General features: G+C 50.4%; 2 protein-coding genes and 1 long non-coding RNA gene across 5 annotated transcripts in view; all 3 read left to right on the plus strand.

Moving 5' to 3' along the window:
* The first annotated feature begins 100 nt into the window (after positions 1-100).
* Positions 101-7,579, plus strand: LOC114146856 (25-hydroxycholesterol 7-alpha-hydroxylase-like). Of its 3 annotated transcripts, XM_028021259.1 has the most exons (7): positions 101-292; positions 1,937-2,073; positions 2,357-2,956; positions 3,115-3,321; positions 3,388-3,566; positions 3,831-3,926; positions 6,112-6,222. In XM_028021259.1, exons 1-6 carry the CDS (start codon positions 219-221, stop codon positions 3,891-3,893), a joined length of 1,260 nt encoding a protein of 419 aa, XP_027877060.1. In that variant the 5' UTR covers positions 101-218; the 3' UTR covers positions 3,894-3,926; positions 6,112-6,222. The 3 variants fall into 3 exon arrangements, with proteins under 3 accessions (XP_027877060.1, XP_027877059.1, XP_027877058.1); XM_028021258.1 differs by lacking the exon at positions 3,831-3,926 and having other exon boundaries at positions 6,112-7,579; XM_028021257.1 differs by lacking the exon at positions 3,831-3,926 and having other exon boundaries at positions 3,115-3,566; positions 6,112-7,579.
* LOC114146861 (uncharacterized) lies at positions 3,933-5,705 on the plus strand. Its single transcript, XR_003595974.1, has 2 exons — positions 3,933-4,455; positions 4,514-5,705. It is a non-coding gene; the product is annotated as an uncharacterized LOC114146861 (long non-coding RNA).
* A 1,745-nt stretch (positions 7,580-9,324) lies between the features above and the next one.
* Positions 9,325-17,465, plus strand: part of LOC114146855 (PEX5-related protein-like) — a 34,347-nt gene continuing 26,206 nt past the window's right edge. Inside the window, exons 1-6 of the mRNA XM_028021256.1 lie at positions 9,325-9,665; positions 14,479-14,575; positions 14,733-14,939; positions 15,319-15,439; positions 15,682-15,754; positions 16,083-16,181. Coding sequence (XP_027877057.1) covers positions 9,651-9,665; positions 14,479-14,575; positions 14,733-14,939; positions 15,319-15,439; positions 15,682-15,754; positions 16,083-16,181 — 612 coding nt within the window. The 5' untranslated portion in view covers positions 9,325-9,650. The remainder of the gene's footprint in view (positions 9,666-14,478; positions 14,576-14,732; positions 14,940-15,318; positions 15,440-15,681; positions 15,755-16,082; positions 16,182-17,465) is intronic.

The raw sequence follows: 17,465 nt of genomic DNA on the forward strand, positions 1-17,465 counted from the left end.
GCTGGGACCAGAACCACACAGTTGGCACCATGAGGCTGAGGTTCTGTAGAACCTCCAGACCGACTGGTTCAGAACCGAATACAGCTCTTATTGTGAAGGGACAGCTCTTATTGTGAAGGTCCCGGCCAGCAGGAGCCTCTCCCTCCCTCCCTCCCTCCGTCGGATCAGAGTTCAGCGTCCCTTTCCCGTCCCGAACCGAACCGAAGCCGAGCCGAGCCATGTCCTTCCTGCTGCCGCTGCTGATCAGCCTCCTGCTCGGTCTGCTGCTCTGGATCCTCCGCGGCAGAACCAGGTCAGTTCTAACTCTCCGGACCGGTTCGGTTCTGTAACTGGGTTCAGATAGAGAAGTTGATTCAGTACACAGAGAGGAAAAGTTCTGGAGCTCCATGTTTCCCTGACATGGAGATGATTCCTGGCTGAGCCGCATGTTCTGATCCGAAACTTTTCTATAAAACTTTGAGCTTCATCATCTTCATCCTCATCATCTTAAAGGGGAAGTCACCGCATTTACCCTGACCGCCATGACTCGGTTAGAGAGGAACTGAGTCAGCAGCTAACGGCTCCGCTGCAGGTCCGGACCGGTTCCCAAAGGCTCCATCCTAGGAACCCACTGGCTCAGGTTATAGCAGGAAACACAATTTGTTACCATGACGACACAGATGATACAAAGCACTACATTATGATGTCACCAGGTGACCTTTGACCCATCCAATCACTGCTCAGAAGAGATAAATGTGTGGATGAGTCCAAACTTTCTAGAGCTGAATAGAAATAAAACTGAAGTTATCTTTGGACCTGAAGAGGAACTATCTAAGAGCTATAGATCTAGAGCTATAGATCCAGAGCTATAGATCTCAAGTTATAGATTCAAAGTTATAGAGCTAGAGTTATAAATCTAGAGTCAATGCACAGCTTCCGCTGTTCCAGCAGTAAACTAGAGATCAGGCTGACCTCTGACCTGACCCACAGTGGACCTTCTCCTGGCTGCAGAACATTTCCAGAACCAGAGACTAAAGTCTCGGATCAGAGAAACTCATCCAGGCTTTAGTTTCTCTTTAGTGGCTTTGATTCCTGCAGCAGCGTCTTCACAGGTCTGATTGACAACACAACGGTCCAGAACGCTGCTGCTGGAGTTCTGACTAGAACCAGGAGGATAGAGACACCATCCGGTTCTACAGTCTTTCAGTTTAAACTTTAAAAAGACTTTAAACTGCTGGTAGTTTATAAATCACTGGCCGGATTAAAGATCTGCTGCTGCTGGATCAACCTGCTGGTTCTGGTTCTGGTTCTGCATCCCAGAATGGACGCCTTGTGTCCTCCAGAGGAGGAAACAGAATGATGACATCATTCCTCTGTAATTAGAGATCTGTGACCGGAAGCAGAGCGTCTCCTCCTGACTCGTCTCGGCTCGTCTGATGTCCACCTCAGGGAACCAGAACCAGAACTTCCCTTCCTGCTGCTGAGGTTCTGGTTCTGTCTGGATTCCTCTAGGGAATCTGTGGGGCGTGTCTGGTCCTGTTCCCGCTCCGGATCGGGTCTCACTACCTATTCTGTAACAATCACAAAACCCAAAGAAGTGTTGATCCAGAACTGCTTAGCAGATCACAGGAATGTCGGGATCTCAGAGGAACAGCTGAGACACTGGATCAGAACCAGAACCTGGGCTGTGTTTGACTGTGAGCAGCAGAGAGCTGAGAGCTGGAGAAACAGGAAAGGTGTTGGCTTTCCGATGGGATCAGAGGAGGATGAAGAGTGGAGCTGCTCTGTGTGTCCCAGTTCCAGCAGCAGAACTCCAAGGAGTCCAGAGTTCACGCGGTGACTCGTTACCGTGGGAGGAGACAGCCGCTGTAACCTGCCGTCTCCTCCCACCCTGCTCTGGGCTCACATCCAACCATGATCTGATTCAGAGGAATGATCTGGGAATGTTTGGTTGCAGGAAACCAGGCGAGCCTCCACTGGTGAAAGGCTGGATCCCGTTCGTGGGGAAGGCTCTGGACTTCGGGAAGGACGCTCACAAGTTCCTGGAGGAACATAGGAGGGAGCATGGGGACGTGTTCACGGTCCGGATCGCAGGTGGGTTCTGAAGCTGCTGGCAGGAGGGAAAACTCGATCCATGATGACCCACCATGGATCATCATGGATCACGATTTTTGTCTATTTAAACACATAACTTTAAAAAATATACAGTACCTCCACAAACCCCCTTGGGAAAGTGACCCCAGTGTTGAAGACCTCTGGTCTAGATTGTTCCAGATGGGCCCCACGGCATGACCTGGCTCAGTTTCAGCAGAACCCAGTCAGGAGCTGAAAGGTGGGCGGTTCTGGGATGCTAACCAGGTCTTTCTGTCTACTGCAGGTAAATACATGACCTTCATCATGGACCCCCTGCTGTACCCCAGTATCATCAAGCAGGGCCGGCAGCTGGACTTCCACGAGTTCACCAACAAGGTGGCTCCTCTGACCTTCGGCTACCCGCCCGTCCTCCGCACCGCCTTCCCCGGCCTCTGGGAGCAGATCAAGCGCTCCTTCCAGCTGCTGCAGGGGGACCACCTGGCACCGCTGACAGAGAGCATGATGGGTAACCTGATGCTGGTGTTCCGTCAGGACCACCTGAACGGGGAAAGCGACTGGAGGAGAGGCAGCCTGTACGAGTTCTGCTGCTCCGTCATGTTCGAGGCCACATTCCTGACCATCTACGGCAGGCCAGCGACCGGCGTCCGCCACGGAGGGATGGACCGTCTGAGGAACGACTTCCACAAGTTCGACAACATGTTCCCGTTCCTCATCGCTCAGATTCCCATCTGGCTGCTGGGGCGGACCCTGGCCGTCCGCCAGAAGCTGATCTCCTACTTCCTGCCACAGCACATGGCCCAGTGGACCAACACTTCCCAGTTCATCCAGAGAAGAGCCGAGCTGTTTGAGCAGCACGACGAGCTGAAGGACGTCGATAAAGCTGGTAGATGATCCGGAGGACGATGGTGACCCGATAAACGATATCAATGACATGCAGAACCAGAACCTCAGGAGGCTCTGGGTTTCTGTAGAACATCCTCCCTGGTTCTGGAGGACTTTTCAGCTGGTTTGTCTCAGTTCTTTGTGTCTTCTGTCCTCCAGCTCATCACTTCGCTATCCTGTGGGCGTCAGTGGGCAACACGCTCCCCGCTACCTTCTGGGCCGCCTACTTCCTGGTGAGTCAGGTGGAGGCGTTGAAGGTGGTGCGCCAGGAGATCGTTGATGTCCTGCGGGACAGTGGAGTGGACTTCAGCAACAGCAGCGACATCATGCTCAGCAAAGAGCAGCTGGACAAGCTCGTCTTTCTGGGTGCGTTCCAGTTCGCGTTCAGGTCAGTGGTGCAGCGGGTCGATAACGGGCCGTCTCCATCCTCAGAGAGCGCCATCAACGAGAGCCTCCGCCTGTCCTCGGCCTCCATGAACATCCGGGTGGCCCAGGAGGACTTCAGTCTGCGGCTGGACTCCGACCGATCGGTGGGCGTCAGGAAGGGAGACATCATCGCCCTGTACCCTCAGAGTCTGCACCTGGACCCCGAGGTCTACGACGACCCACAGGTACGGGATCAGAGGTCACCTTAAAACCCCGCCGCATGCAACGCATCACCCAGGGTCTTCCTCTGCTGGATGAAGATATCTGCCTACCTAAGTACTGGTGGTGTGCCGATCGATGCTGGTTCTGCTCTGGTTGTTGGGGCGCCGCTACAGGAGTAACGTCTCACAGTGAACTCTCACTAAACATGTTCTTAAAGCTGCAGCACGTCACTAAAAAGAAACGTTTCAACATATGTATTAAAACTTTCGCTGCTCTGCCCCCTCCAGGTGTTCTGCAGAATTACACCGCTGGGTCAGAAACAACCAATCAGAGCAGGGGAAAGCAGCTAGCCATGCTATCGCTACCAGGAAGTTTGATCTACTGTAGGGTTTTTTATTTTGATTGACATTATTTGACATCAGTGTTGTGAGATTTATCTGATTTTATTTATAATTTAGGCTTTAAGAGCCTTACAGCTAAATATTGTTTTACTGATTGCAGGTTTTTCTGTTGTTGTTTTTATTATTGAATATTTACTGTGATGTGCCTGCAAAACTTTTACATGTTTTTGTCTAAATTAGGTGATTTTATTAGATCACAAATGCCCCTTTTCCCTCGGCCTGGCTCGGCTCAGCTCAGCTTGGGTTAGCAGAACTGGACCTGGTTCTGTCAGATGTTTCGGGTCTCAAAGCGTTCCTCGGTTCTCTCTGACCGGTGGAGCCTTTCAGAGATGGAACACCTTCCAGAACCAGAACCAGAGGCGGTCCAATTGTGTTTGGATCACCCGGACCTCGATCTGACTCTTCAAACCGTGGATCTGTTTAAAGGGTCTACTTGGGTCAGAACCAGAACCTTGACCTTAAATTCAAAGAGTCCAGCAAACAGACTGGATCCCAGTTAGAACCGGAGCAGGTGCGGATCAGCTGGGGTGGCAACAGGGTGGGAGTTGCTACCCCTTTTGCCACCCCAGCTGGCGACTATGAATTCAATAAGTAGTTAAGCGCATGAATCTCTTTTTTCCGACAACATTGAAGGCAACACAATGTAAGCTGCTGAGTAGCGGGAAGTGCGAGGTAGCAGCATCCATATGGATATTAGTGACTCATCCTGCGCCACTGCTGTTCATTGGTCAGGAAAATACCACAATCACGCAAAGAATCTGAAAAATGGACGCAATATTTAGCGGCTAATTCAACCGTATGACAGCCATAGATAACAAGGTTCAAAGGTTTCACATTTAACGGGTGAGGAAAAAGTTTTGATTTATTGAAACAGTGAGCTAGTTATGCTAGGCTAACTTGCTAGCTGCTATTGACTCTGATAACCGTAACATGCTGCGCAGTTCGCTGTGTTTTGGTTCCGTTAGCACTAAAACAGGACAAGCTGCTCACCAAGTCATCAGTACAGCAGGAGTTTAAATCAGCTAATCTGTGTTCAGGCCAAAATAGATTAATAATCACAATCTAGACATCAAGCCTGACAGCATAATGTAACAGACTGGATGTTCTGTTTGGTGGTTCTGATACTTCTTTGTGTGGGAAACGTTAGTTTCTGGTATTGATTCCCCTGATAGGTTTGAACGTAATCTCTGCTTTATCTGCTGGTAGAGCTGTTGTCTGTCGGTTGCTATGGCAACAGGTCCGCGGAGCGTCATGCCGACACAGAGAAAAAGCAGAATATAAATGGTTTTGTCTAGTTTTGTTCTCCACCCGTTTATCAGCTTTATTAATAAAAATTAAACAATTAATAAAAATTAAACAAGCGACAAAAACCGAATTAAAATAAAACATTGACCAATAGAAGGGAAATTCATCCTTTCTTGCATCTTGACAGAACTAACAGAAACCAAACTGTTTATAGATTTGTATCAAGGAGAATTTCTGTTTCAGTTTTCTCAGTTTTATTTTAAATCAGACTTAATAGATATATCTGATAATCTAATATTTTCATGACAGATTTCTGCTCGTCCTGCATTAGAATAAAATGGTTTTCTGGACACAAAGCATCACTAATAGATACTGTCCAATCCAGTAATACATATCAATTAGCAGGAATATGAAAGACGTAAAAATAATTAACTATACTACATTAAGAAATTATATTTACTCCTTAGTGCTACATGAAGCTCATTTTGAAACGATGCAAGTTAAAAACAATATTTTAGAACAAGTAAATTTAGTCCAATGTTAGGTCTGTGTAAGCTAAATGTGAGAATGAGACATTTATATATATATATATACTGTATATACAGTGTATATACACTGTATATATATATATATATATACAGTGTATATATATATATATATATATATACACTGTATATACAGTGTATATATATATATATATATATATATATATATATATATATATATATATATATATATATATACACTGTATATACAGTGTATATATATATATATATATATATATATATAGTGGCATATGCTGCCACCCCTGAAAAATCCCTGGCCCCTCTTGCCATAGATATTTTTCTAGATCCGCCCCTGAGCCTGAGAACAGAACCGGGTCCAGGTCTTCCTCTGACCCGTCTTCCTCGTGTCTCTGCAGACGTTCCGGTTTGACCGCTTCGTGCAGGACGGCAAAGGGAAGACAGATTTCTCCAAAGACAGACAGAAGCTGTCCTACTTCCTGATGCCGTTTGGTTCCGGATCGTCCATGTGTCCCGGTCGATACTTTGCCATCAACGAGATCAAGCAGTTTGTCTGTCTGCTGCTGCTGTACTTCGACCTGCAGCTGGAGGACGGGCAGAACCGACCCGGTCTGGACCCGAGCCGAGCCGGTCTGGGAATCCTGCTGCCCTCCTCGGATGTCCGGTTCCGCTACAGACTGCGGTCCGTGTGACCCGGAGCGGCGCTGAAGTCCAGATGTCTTGTTCCCTCTGGAGGTTCTCAGGGTCTGGACTCAGTCCGGAGGTTTGGGTTCTGGTCGGGGGTTGGGTCCACCTGGAGGACTGTGATGGCGCTGCAGCAGAGATCCTGCTGGAGGGAGCGACTGCTAACAGCGCCTCCTGCTGGTCAAGCTGCAGAACTGTCCCAGATTAAACCTGGTTCTGATCCAATTTGTCAGGGCCGGCCCAAGCCTCCATGGGGCCCTAAGCAAAATTTGGTTTTGGGGCCCTCTAGTTCTGCTATTAATGTGGACCGGCTGGAATCAGCAGCCCAATCATTAGATCATTCATTCAATTTAATTATAGAAATATCCAGAGAATCAACTCATTTAAAGTTTAAACTCAGTTTCACACAAAGACGCAGCATAAATGTTTACTGCTGAACTGGACCGGTCCAGGTCGCTATCAAGCTAATGTTCTGTTAGCAGCTTTACTAATCTTTACATGACATTAGCAAGGCTCATTAAAACAAACCTTTATCTTGGCTGTTTCTATTCTTCCTTTTCTTTTCTCCCTCCCTGAAGGATCGGTCCTTTTCTGAGACATAGTTTTACTAACTTAACTTCTGACCTTTGGACCTTTAGATGTTCTGAACAGCAGCTCATGGTACCGGGGAAGCATGCGGTACCTACCGCGGCCACCAGGGGGCCCAAGAGCAATTTATTTTACTTCTTTTTATCAAGAAAATAATAATTTCCACATACATTATCAAATATATATTATTGTAAAAACAAATCATTTCATGGTGAAATTGTGAGTTTTATGTTATTATAATGACATAGAAATTATTACTAAAAACAAAATTAAAAATCTACTTCACTGAGGGGGCCCATTGGTGGCCTTGGGGCGGCTGATTAGTTTGCTTATGCCTTGGGCCAGCCCTGCGATTTGTTATGTAATTTTATCCACAGCAGGAATTTATTTTCTGTCTCGTGTTATTTTTTTTACTTTAATTCTTTGTTCAATATTAAACCGTATGTTTTCTATCTATGCTGCTGTTTTAGCTTCATGTTTAGCTATTAGCTTTTGGTTCTTATTGAAACATCTTGGTGCCGCTAAGGTTTGGGTCGGAACCTACCCAGATCTTCTTCGCTTCCTGTTTCTTCCAAATAAAAACGTTTAAATATGTGTTTGTAAATTGTTCATTAAATTACATATTTGGTCAGTTTGGGACTTGGACTTGTTGAAACTCGGACCGGGTCACATCGGATCACTTCAGTGAAACCGGCTTTATGTTCTTGTAACCGGGTTCTGCTCCACTCCGTAGTACCGGGCCGGCCCAAGTCACCCCTCGACTCTGCGTTGTGTTTTTAAATGAAGTTTCTGGGCCGTTTGTCTCCGGAATGAAAACATATCGGCTCAGCTTCACTGCAACTGAGCGCTACGTTAGCATTTAGCTTTAGCACGTAGAATGTTTTGTAGCATGAAAGAAACTAAAAGTACAAACGTTGGAGTCAAGCAAACATCTCGTAAGTATTCATTAAAATGGTGTTTTATGTTTTACTAAAGTTTTTCTACGCTGTGCTGAAAAATGCATCTCAGCTTTCACTGAGTACAGGGGGCGCTATTTCCCCACTGCACTGATAAATAAAGCGAGTGGGACTCTACCACCTAAACACTGTTACATCTATGTCCACAAAATTCTGGTTCTGGTTCTGGAGGCCTTCCTCAGGTAGGACCGGTTACCTGGAACTGCACCTCCAGAACCTCACCAGCAGAGGGTGCTGTGTCCTTCATCAACTTCAGATAAATCTTTCTTCTGCTTCTCCATCAATATCGGTTCGGTTCGGTTCGGACTGGGAGGCAGGAAGATCAGTTGGTACCGATGTAAGTAAAACCCGAAGCAGAACTGGGCAGCAACAGTTAACCTGGAATAAAACCAAGATCAAAGCTTTGGGCCTTAAAATGAGCCCAAAGTTAACAATGAATTATTACAAACAAGTAAAACTCAGTAAAACTGCAGCGGCAACTTTCACATTAGAGCCGATCAAAGGTTTGTGGAAAACAAACTCTTAGCTAAGAGAGGGACGTGGTCCTCCGCCCGGCCCCTGAGCCTCCTCCGCCCGGCCCCTGACCCTCCTCCGCCCGGCCCCTGAGCCTCCTCCGCCCGGCCCCTGACCCTCCTCCGCCCGGCCCCTGACGCGCCTCCGCCCGGCCCCTGACCCTCCTCCGCCCGGCCCCTGAGCCTCCTCCGCCCGGCCCCTGACGCGCCTCCGCCCGGCCCCTGACCCTCCTCCGCCCGGCCCCTGAGCCTCCTCCGCCCGGCCCCTGACGCGCCTCCGCCCGGCCCCTGACCCTCCTCCGCCCGGCCCCTGAGCCTCCTCCGCCCGGCCCCTGACGCGCCTCCGCCCGGCCCCTGACCCTCCTCCGCCCGGCCCCTGAGCCTCCTCCGCCCGGCCCCTGACGCGCCTCCGCCCGGCCCCTGACCCGCCTCCGCCCGGCCCCTGACCCTCCTCCGACCGGGGTGATCCCAGCAAAACAAAGACAAAAAACATGAAATAACTGAAAGAAGAGGCCACATTACCACGGAACCGAGTCAAGGTCCAGATAGTTTTCATTCATTCATTCATTCATTCATTCATTCATATTTGACTGATATGAGAAGAATATCCCGGCAATAGAACCTCGGTTCCGTTCGGCGAAAACCAAACCAAGTTCGGGTCTCTGGATCTGCTCGGAACCAGAAACCAGAACATCGACATGTAACCCACTGTGTTTCGCCTCATTTGGACCAGAACGTGTCACCAGAACCAGTGACCCAAATCCGGAGAGTCTATCTCTACTCTGGACCTGGTTCCGACCAGAACCTGGATCACCGACAGTTGCTCCTCGAGAGGCTTTTATTATGAAAACCTCCCAGGAAGTTGGGTCGGCAGCCCTCGGAGCTGTTCGGTCAAGTTCGGCTCCGTTCGGTTTATTTTCATCTCCGCCTCCAGCTGAGCAGAGCGACAAGAAGTTCGGACACCGAGGAGCCCAGAGCTGCCGCGGAGCCGAACCGAACCAGGAACTGGACCTGGACCACAGCGACACCACGGCGCAACAGGGACCAGCGCGGTGAGCGGACCGGGACCGGGACCGGAACGGAATCGAAGACGGCATCATTCCTCTCCAGAAGTCAGGGAGGTTCGGGTCGGACAGGCGGCGGTTCGGGGCAGCAGAACCGTGTCAAAGTAGACCGCCGGCGGCTGCAGGCAGCACCATGTACCAAGTCCAGGTGAGTGAGCCCAACAGAAATCTAGCAGAACCCAGAGAGCTTAGGGATGGTTCTGTTCGGAACCCGGCCAGGAAAGTTCCTCCGGTTCAGATACTCAAGGTTTCTACTGGGTTCTAGAGAACCGGATCAGGGAGAAGAACCCGAATTTATTTGCTTCTTGGTTCCTTAAACCAGTGGTCCCCAAAACCCGGGCGGCGGACCGGTACCGGTCCGTGGACCAATTGGTACCGGGCCGCGCAAGAAATAATTAAATATTTCAGTTTTCTGAATTATTTGAGTGTGGAGGATCTTTTATTTTGTAAATCCTTTAACCGGACTCTCTCGGTTCCGTCTTGCCGCCAACATGGAGCCACAAGCAGCAAAATGAGTCAGAAACGGATCAGATTGTTTGTAAAGTTTCTTTGTGAAGGGAAAAGGCCCAGAGAAGAGCCAGGAGGATGGATTTATCCCAGCAGGTGATTCCCACAGTCCAAGCTCTGCATGATATGGTGACCGGATGTTAATGAGGAAATGAAGCTTCAAGCTGCTTCTCCACTAGAGACCAAGAACCCGGAGCATCAGCAACACTTCCGGTCTCATCGTCTCTCATCTCTCCCAGATGGACCGTCTGGTTGCAGAGAAACAAGCTCAGGGCTCCATTAGTCGTTATCCTGAGTTAAAGTTTTCACCAAAGTAAAATGTTCGTTTTTGTGGCGCATCTGTATCTTATTTTGAAGGGATATGTAAACGTTACCATAGCGACCAGAGTCAGAGAGCGTTAGGGCAGTGGAGAGACGAGAGGAGAGGAGCTTGTGAGTTTTAGGTCTGGTTCACACCATTTAAGGATTGTGGGCCGATTTTCCAAACCTCTGTGACCACAGAGCCGATAAAAGTCCAACAGGTTCGGTCGGTCCGTGAGTCCAGCAGCAACACACCACAGAACCGATTCCAGGAGAAAATCCAGTAAAACCCAATCAGACCAAACATGAATTTAGAATAATCAAACAGGATGAGGATGTAGAAGCAGCAGTGATAGTTTGTGGCTCATTTTAAGCAATAAAAGACGAAACAAAAAGAAAAGATATTTGATAAAAGATGGCGGAGCAGCTGCTCTATTTGCTGCTCTATGATTTGGAGGTGAGTTATGTTTTTTCATAGTTAACATTTTAACTGAATAATCATAACCACATATAATAAACATATATAAAAATGACCTTTACATATAGTAATAAACATTTCCACATATCATCTGATGTCTCAGTTGCCATGACAACTGTCTGGGATTCGCTCCGTTCTGACGTCACCGCGCTTTCTGATTGGCTACCTGTCACATTCAACAGGCTGTGAAAATCGGGCCGAGACAATGTTGAATATGATCAATTTTAGATCGGCCATATTCAACACACCACCACTAACACACTGCAGGACTTGTACCGCAGCACAATTGGAACTTCCCGGATCGCTGCGGGAACGCTCAGGAACGCTGCGGGAACGTTCAGGAACGCTGCGGGAACGTTCAGGAACGCTGCGGGAACGCTCAGGAACGCTGCGGGAACGTTCAGGAACGCTGCGGGAACGCTCAGGAACGCTGCGGGAACGTTCAGGAACGCTGCGGGAATGCTCAGGATCGCTGCGGGAACGCTCAGGAACGCTGAGGGAACGCTCAGGAACGCTGCGGGAACGCTCAGGATCGCTGCGGGAACGCTCAGGAACGCTGCGGGAATGTTCAGGATTGCTGCGGGAATGTTCAGGAACGCTGCGGGAAAGTTCAGGATTGCTGCGGGAATGTTCAGGAACGCTGCGGGAACGCTCAGGATTGCTGCGGGAACGCTCAGGAACGCTGCGGGAATGTTCAGGAACGCTGCGGGAACGCTCAGGATCGCTGCGGGAAAGTTCAGGATTGCTGCGGGAATGTTCAGGAACGCTGCGGGAACGCTCAGGATTGCTGCGGGAACGCTCAGGAACGCTGCGGGAATGTTCAGGAACGCTGCGGGAACGCTCAGGATCGCTGCGGGAATGTTCAGGATCGCTGAGGGAACGCTCAGGAACGCTGCGGGAACGCTCAGGATTGCTGCGGGAATGTTCAGGAACGCTGCGGGAACGTCACTGCAGCACTCCGGAATGTTTCACCAGCTGCTTTGTGACGCTGCTTCTGTTCCCTGAATGTTCCAGTCCAACTTCCTGCTGATTTCTGGTTTCCTCCTGCAGTCTACCATCTCTTCGGGCCCTGGTCTTTGTTCTGGTTCTGGTTCCCTCAAGGAATGATTCAAGAACTCCATCAGATCCTGTCAGATCCATTTCTGTCTGACCAGTCCGGTTCAGATTTGACTGATCAGGAGTTTGAGTCTTTCCGCTGAGGACGACCAAACAGGAAAAGGAAGAGCTTTCCAGCCCGACTGCAGCCTGGCAGACACAGGATCTGGATCAGTATGGAATTTTCCTGCCATAATCCATGAGCGCACATTTTCATTTTGAAAGCAGGACTTCATTCATGTTTGTCTTCTCCAAACTTCTCCTCGCACCCACACTTAGTCTCTGCTCGCCTTTGGAAACACCACTTGGCACAGTCGCCTGGCAACCTCTCAGCCAATAGAATGAAAGTGTTGTACTGGGTGCGTTTGTTTCCTTCTAGTGGGTGAGCCTGTGTGGCTATTGTCGATTATAGCAACCAGCGCCACCTGCTGGATGTAGGGAGAAACAATGATGTCAGCTCCATGTTACACTAAACATCCGCCAGCAGTGTGCTACTGATCGCTAACAGCAACTGGTCGCTAACAGCTACTGATCTTAGGCAGGATTTTGTTCACCCAACCAACTCCCTACATCGGGCGCCAGCGGGTGGCGCAGGTTGGACTCCCCTGGCCATGGTCTCTTCCAGCTGCTGCCATCAGGCAAGAGATACAGAGCAATAAAAACCAGGACAAAAAACAGTTTTTACCCGATGGCAATCATGGCACTAAATTCAAAGGCATAAGAACTTCTGCTCTTGACACCACTTTGTTAAAAATGTAAATTCTGTTGCGACACCTCCAGGCGCTGCAACCATCTTCTGATGTCTCTTTATTTCTCATTTTGTACTATTCATTTCTTTATCTTTGTATATTATGTATATACACATAACCTGCATCTTAACTCGAGTCGAGCAAATCTCAATCTGTAATCTGTTGATGACAATGACAAATAAATCTTATCTTATCTTATCTTAGGTTGCTACAATCAATAGTAGCCACCCAGTACAACACTTGAGAGGTTGCCAGGCGACTGTGCCAAAAGGCAGTTCCATGTTTCGTAAGTGAGCAGAGAGTCTGAGCAGAGACTAAGTGTGAGTGTGAGGAGACGTTTTGAGTACAAGCATTAGAAGTTTGGAGAAGAAAGACATGAAGTCCTGCTTTCCAAATGAAAATGTGTGCTCTCGAATTATGGCAGGAAAATTCTACCATAGATCTGGCTCATGATCAGGTGTGAATGTACCTGGAGATCAGGAAGTTGAGCCTGTCAGTCAGAACTCGGGGCAGCAGTCAACAGCCCGACATGAAGAGTGTCCTTCCACTGAATGTGGGCGGAGCTAAAGGTGATGTCCCTCCCAGTATCCTGCAGGTTTTAATGATGACCTCTGACCTCCTGAGTGAGCTGGATGTGATGACCTCTGACCCTGCAACAGAGGGAGGAACCCTGAGATTCTGGTTCCTCTGCAGCAGATGGTGTGTCCTCTGCAGGCTCCTGTAGTTACAGTCAGGGTGACCGGGGCAGTGTGTGTGTGTGTGTGTGTGTGTTGGTCTAAAAATAAACGGCCGTTCTGCTGAACAAACAATTCTTCACCAAACAGAATCTGCAGCAGAACCCAAAGAACCGATCAGATCTGCTCATCAGCTGATCGTATCCATAACCGATCAATGGATCCAGATGATCAGAAGTCTCAGACCTGGACCTGAGTCCAGAACCAGAGGGAGTCAGAGGTCTGATCAGCAGAACCGGGTCTGAAGCAACAGAGGAGCATCTGATCCCCAGAGGACCCAAAGTTAATATGCTGCCGCAGCAGACACACACACACCCCCCACACACACACACACACACACACAGACACACACACACACCCCACACACACACACACACACACACACACCGACTCCACAGGCGGTCGGCCGACCCTGAAACACAGAGTGATGAAACATTAAACACTCTTCATCAGCTGCTCTGTCTGAGAAGCTCTTCCTCCTCCTCCTCTTCCTGAAGGTTCCTTCTGTCGTTCCCAAAAACGTTTATCAGCGGAAGGATGATGTCATGACTTCCTGTTAAAGTCCGGTCCAACCAGAACCAGGACCAGAACCAGGACCAAGACTGCGTTCCCTCTGCAGGCCTTAATGCTCAATTCTGATTTCTTTTTATTGTTTGTTTGTTTATTTCATAATGGTTGTGATCTGCTGTCCCTGCTGCGCTGTAGAGGGCGCTGTGACGTCACCTACTGAGCATGCTCAGTGGGAGTAAACATGGATGCTAACTGTGGAGCCAGGACTCCTTATGGTCGCCATGGCAGCACTTTTCTTCTTGGGCGAATCACAGTGCAGAGCAGAGACGTCTGGACTTCACTGAGAGTCAGCGCGCCACCTGGTGGCTCAGACTCGGGTTGCCTTGGCAACAAACGCCACCTGGTGGCTCAGACTCGGGTTGCCTTGGCAACGAACGCCACCTGGTGGCTCAGACTCGGGTCACATGGATTCAGGAGGCCTGTGTCTAATCTAATCAGATTCAGGCTGCAGTGAGTCCTGGAACTGCTCTGAAGGTCAGAGGTCGAGCTGAGCGCTCTGATTGGCTGCTGTCTGCTTGCCTGCTGCAGGAGAGCCGCCCCCTGCTGAGCCCCTCCATCGATGACTTCCTGGCAGAGAGCCGCAGCGAAGCTGCCTCCGGACGACCCCCGACCTCCAACCCCGCAGGTACACTCAGCAGGAACCGCTTTGCTAATGACCTCTGACCTGCTGCGGGTCAGGCCGGATCATGTTTCCATGTGGGACCAGAACTGAACCAGAGCAGCTCTGACCTGGTTCTATTCTGACCCGGTTCTGACCCGGTGCCCTGTATGTCTTGCCGCAGTTCTGTCCACGGCTCTGGACCTGGTGGACCTGAGCGACCCGGCAGAGACCCGGCACCACCGGGTCACCAAGAGTCCAGTGAGGAGGACGACCGGGTCCAGGAGCCCCCGGCACAGAACCAGAACCGAAGAGACGGAGCTGGTCCCGGTCCAGCTGGAGCGCCGGCCTGCCGGACCCGGAACCCCCGACAGGACATCCCTGGACTCGGGTAAGACGGGCCGGTACCGGGTCCAAACCGGTTCTGGTTCAGCTGCCAGGAGAAGACGGGTTCTCTCTGAGGTCCATCAGAAACCAGGAGTTCTGGATCGAATGGACCTCAAAGGTTCTACAGAGAACATCATGGAGGTTCTGGAATCGTTAAAATGTCAGAGGTTCTGGTTCTGGAACTGAACCCGATCAGATTCAGCTGGAGGTTCTGGTTCATCCTGAGGCTCAGCAGCTTCATTTAGTTAAAAGCTTTGAAGTCAGCCAGTCGTCATGACGACGCCTTAATCTGAGCTTTTACTTTGATGAGAACTTCCTGTTTTAGCTCACGGATCACGCTGAGGTCAGAGGTCAGGAACTGCTCTCTCTGCTTGTCTTTCCAGTCAGCCTGTCCTCTCCTCTGGACAAGTGGGAGGAGTTGGACCTGGACCTGGAGGACGGGGGACGACGCAGACGCCGCCAGGCCAGATGCACCTCCCACCACTCCTCCAGCGAGTTGCTATGGTAACCGACCCGCCTCAAGCCAGAGCCGTGAAGCGGCAGCAGACCGGTCTGCTGGTTCTTCTCTGGCTTCTGGTTCGGCCCGGTTCTCTTGCAGCTCAGACTCAGATCTTCCGCTCTGCTGATGACCCTCAGATTTATTTACAGGAAGCTGGTTAATTCCAGCAGCAGCCATGTTGGAAATAAGAATTTGATTTTAAACACTCAAACTGAAAGTTGATTGGAGGTTGTCTGTGTGTCTCCAGGTCTGCAGAGTTTAGGACAGATCCTCTGATGAAGAGCAGCTTGGACGATCTGGACTTCATATCTCTGAACCAGGTCAGTGCCACTAGATTCTGCTGAGGAACCGGGCCTGACTCGGTACCGGGTTCTAGCTTGGCCCCAAGCCGGTACCAGGTGAGCAGTTGTGGGTTCCACGGTAGGATGCCGTTATCCAACCATCAGTCTGTCCAGATCCATCCAGTGGCATCACCCCATCATTGTGGGGTCGTCCTGTTGCCATGGTAACCCGGTCGGTGTCCCAGCTACTCTCCTCAGAGACCTGAGACCAGCAGACTGTGTGTAGTTCAGGGAGCGGGGGATAAAGCTGGCTTCTGTTTACTTTGACTGGACCGCTGCTGGACGACCTCTGTCTTCGTCTCTGCAGGACAGCAGCGTGTCCAGACTCCGCAGACGGACCCGCTCTCTGCTGGGCAGGAACGAGTCCCTGGAGGACGAGTTCGTCCGCGCGAAGGCGGCTGTAGAGGTAAGACTCACCTGCTGTCAGCCGACTCGTCTGTCCCCAAACGACCCGTCTGTCCCTGACCCGTGACAGGAAGTGTCCCTCCAGCCACTTCCTGTCAGCAGATGGCCAGAGCTGAGCTCAGATCAGAACCAGAGCCAGAACCTGTTGGTAATCGTTCTAGAACCAGACCAGAACTACAGCGCCACCTAGAGGCCGATATCTGGACCTGATCTCCAGGTTCTGGTCCGGGAGAGTCCATTATTCTGATGAGGTTCTGAGATCTCTGCCCGGTTCTGGTTCTGTTGCGGTTCTGGTGAGGAGGAGAGGTAGTAATGTCAGATTTCCTGGCGCTGCCACCGGCTCGCCTCAGTGGACCAATCACAGTGCTGCTCTGGCTGGAAGCTCCTGATTGGTCAGCTGAAGCTTTGCTGGAACCAGAACTTCCTGCTGATGCAGAAGGATTTCCTGGTGGAACAGAACCAGATCTGGACCTGACTAGGTCCTGACTGTCCCAGTGTTCCCAGTGTATCCGGTGAGGCATCAGCAGACCTTGAACCCAGCGAAACAGATCGATGAAGCCTTAAAGAGGGAGGTGTTGGGTTCTGACCGGATCGGGTTCTGACCAGATTGACCAGTACCTTCCTGTTCTCAGATTCCTGCTGACTGAAATTCTAGAAGATCAGATCTCCTTCTGCTGAGTCGGCAGTTCTGTTGGTTCTGATCCAAGAAGGTCGGTCAGAGGTCTGAGCTCAGATCTGAGGGGTCTCCCACCCCGGTCCTCAGGGCCCGCTCTTCCAGCCATGACATAATTTCCTCAGCCTCCAGGTGCTGCAGGGAAACGTGCCCTGGGGACCGGGGTGGGAGACCCCTGATATAGAACCAAGCTGCTGCAGGGACCAGTGTGACCACAGGGTGGCGTAGTTCAGCCGCTTGGTGGAACCAGCTCACTGCAATGTTCTGCATGAGGAGACGACCGGCAGGGTCCTGATCGGATTCTTGTCTAGTTCTGGACTGGTTCCGGTCTGGTTCTGATATGGTTCCGATCGGGTTCCAGTCAGTGTTCCGGTCTGGTTCTGGGGTTCCAATCGGGTTCTGGACTGGTTCCGATGTTCTGATCGGGTTCTGGTCTGGTTCTGATTGGGTTCCGGTCTGGTTCTGATTGGGTTCTGGTCTGGTTCTGATCGGGTTCCGGTCTGGTTCTGGTCGGGTTCCGGTCTGGTTCTGATCGGGGTCTGCTCTGGTTCTTTTTGGGTTCTGGTCTGGTTCTGATCGGGTTCCGATCTGGTTCCTTTTGGGTTCTGGTCT

Source organism: Xiphophorus couchianus, chromosome 6 (assembly GCF_001444195.1).
Source record: "Xiphophorus couchianus chromosome 6, X_couchianus-1.0, whole genome shotgun sequence".
Classification (NCBI taxonomy): Eukaryota; Metazoa; Chordata; class Actinopteri; order Cyprinodontiformes; family Poeciliidae; genus Xiphophorus; species Xiphophorus couchianus.